At 66.2% G+C, this 1,833-nt stretch overlaps 1 protein-coding gene across 1 annotated transcript; it reads left to right on the top strand.

Moving 5' to 3' along the window:
- The first annotated feature begins 9 nt into the window (after positions 1-9).
- CKS1B (CDC28 protein kinase regulatory subunit 1B) lies at positions 10-1,465 on the top strand. The gene is made up of 3 exons (XM_006030939.3): positions 10-166; positions 532-659; positions 836-1,465. The coding sequence occupies exons 1-3, from the start codon at positions 108-110 to the stop codon at positions 886-888; spliced, it is 240 nt and encodes a 79-aa protein (XP_006031001.1). The 5' UTR covers positions 10-107; the 3' UTR covers positions 889-1,465.
- The last annotated feature ends 368 nt before the right edge of the window (positions 1,466-1,833 follow it).

The raw sequence follows: 1,833 nt of genomic DNA, 5'->3' as shown, positions 1-1,833 counted from the left end.
GGTGGCGCGGGGCGGCGGCGTTTGAAAGCGGCGGTTGGGGGCGGGGCCCACCTGCAACTGCCGGGCGCGCGAGGGCTGCCGGGAAGGGGGTGGACCCGCAGGCCAGCATGGCGCACAAGCAGATCTACTACTCGGATAAGTACGACGACGAGGAGTTCGAGTACCGGTGAGAGCAGGCGGCCGTCCCCTTCCCCCGCCGGGGTTTGCGCCCGCTGCTGGCGCGCGGGGATGATGCCATCACCCCCTTTCCTGGGCTCCCCGACCCCGTGACACCATCACCCCCTCTCCTGGGCTGTATACCCCACCCCTATTCGGTGCCGGCGCGTGGTGATGGCGCCATCATCCCTTTTCCTGGTGTCTTTGATCCCTGCTCGGTGCCGGCGCATAGTGATGACGCCAACTGCCCTCCCCCCTCCCGTGGTCTGCGACCCCTGCAAAGTTCTGGTGCGCGGTGATGACGCCTTCGGCCCCTCTCTTGGGGTCCGGGCCAGGTGCGAGCGCGCCGTGACGACGCTGTGGCTCCCGTTGCAGGCACGTGATGCTGCCCAAGGACATCGCGAAGCTGGTGCCCCGGACGCACCTGATGTCGGAGTCAGAGTGGCGCAACCTGGGTGTGCAGCAGAGCCAGGGCTGGGTGCACTACATGATCCACGAGCCTGGTGAGCCACTGGGGTGGGCTGGGCCAGGTGCTCCATGTCCATTTGCCTGGCTCTGTCCATGGCTGGGCTCAGGCGTCTCCTCCGTGGGCAGGCGGGCAGATGCCGGGCAGCAAGAGGCTGCCCCGTGTGGTCTACGTGTCATTTCCGTGCGGTCCTGATGCCGCTTCTCCCCGCAGAGCCGCACATCCTGCTGTTCCGCCGCCCGCTGCCGAAGAAGCCGGAGAAGTGATGCCGCTGCCTCTCCCTTCGCCGCGGCTCTCGCTGGAAAGCACCTTCCCTGCTCCTCTTCCCTGTCCTCAGTGTTTGGAGACATTGCTCAGAAACGCTCTCTGAGGCTGGTGTCCTCAGCCGAGGAAGTGCCAGCCTGACTGGCCTGATCAGCAGGGCTGGCGGAGGAGGACTTGGCTCCGTAACACCTACGATTCCTGCCTGCCGAGGGGTGCAACTGTAGAAGACACCTGGTGATGGTGGGGGGGCACAGCTCTGCGCTGCTACCCCGGGCTCTGACTCGGGCTGGGGGTGCACCGTGCCTGCTATCAGCACAGACATGGCACTGCCACCCCTACCCCTGCCACCCTGGACCCTATCTTCAGCCAGGAGTGCAACCACGTGCCTACCATCAGTGCAGAGAGCTGGGGGGGGCCTATGGCCTCCTGCCCCCTGCGGGCGTAGTGCTACCTCCAGCCAGGCTGGGAGCTGAACAGGACAAGCAGCCCAGTGCAGTGTCGCTGCCTGCCCCGTGGTGCCAGTGCGGGATCTGTGATCACCCCAGCCGGAGCCCATCTCCAATAAAGCGGGTTGGATGTGGCAGTCTCGTCTGTGGGTTCCGTGGGCACGCCCCCCACCCGTGTCCAGCGTGGAGTAGGAGGTGCCGGGACCCTGCGGAAACCCTGTACCTGAACAGGACAAGCAGCCCAGTGCAGTGTCGCTGCCTGCCCCGTGGTGCCAGTGCGGGATCTGTGATCACCCCAGCCGGAGCCCATCTCCAATAAAGCGGGTTGGATGTGGCAGTCTCGTCTGTGGGTTCCGTGGGCACGCCCCCCACCCGTGTCCAGCGTGGAGTAGGAGGTGCCGGGACCCTGCGGAAACCCTGTACCGGGGCGCCCTCCGCGCCGGGCCGATCTATTCCTGGGGTGGGGGGGAGTGATTTCTCAGTTCGCTGGTTCAGTCTTCC

Source organism: Alligator sinensis, unplaced genomic scaffold (genome assembly GCF_000455745.1).
Source record: "Alligator sinensis unplaced genomic scaffold, ASM45574v1 scaffold1165_1, whole genome shotgun sequence".
Lineage (NCBI taxonomy): Eukaryota > Metazoa > Chordata > Crocodylia > Alligatoridae > Alligator > Alligator sinensis.
Note: the sequence above shows the minus strand (reverse complement) of the source record. Positions and strands in the feature narration are given on the sequence as shown.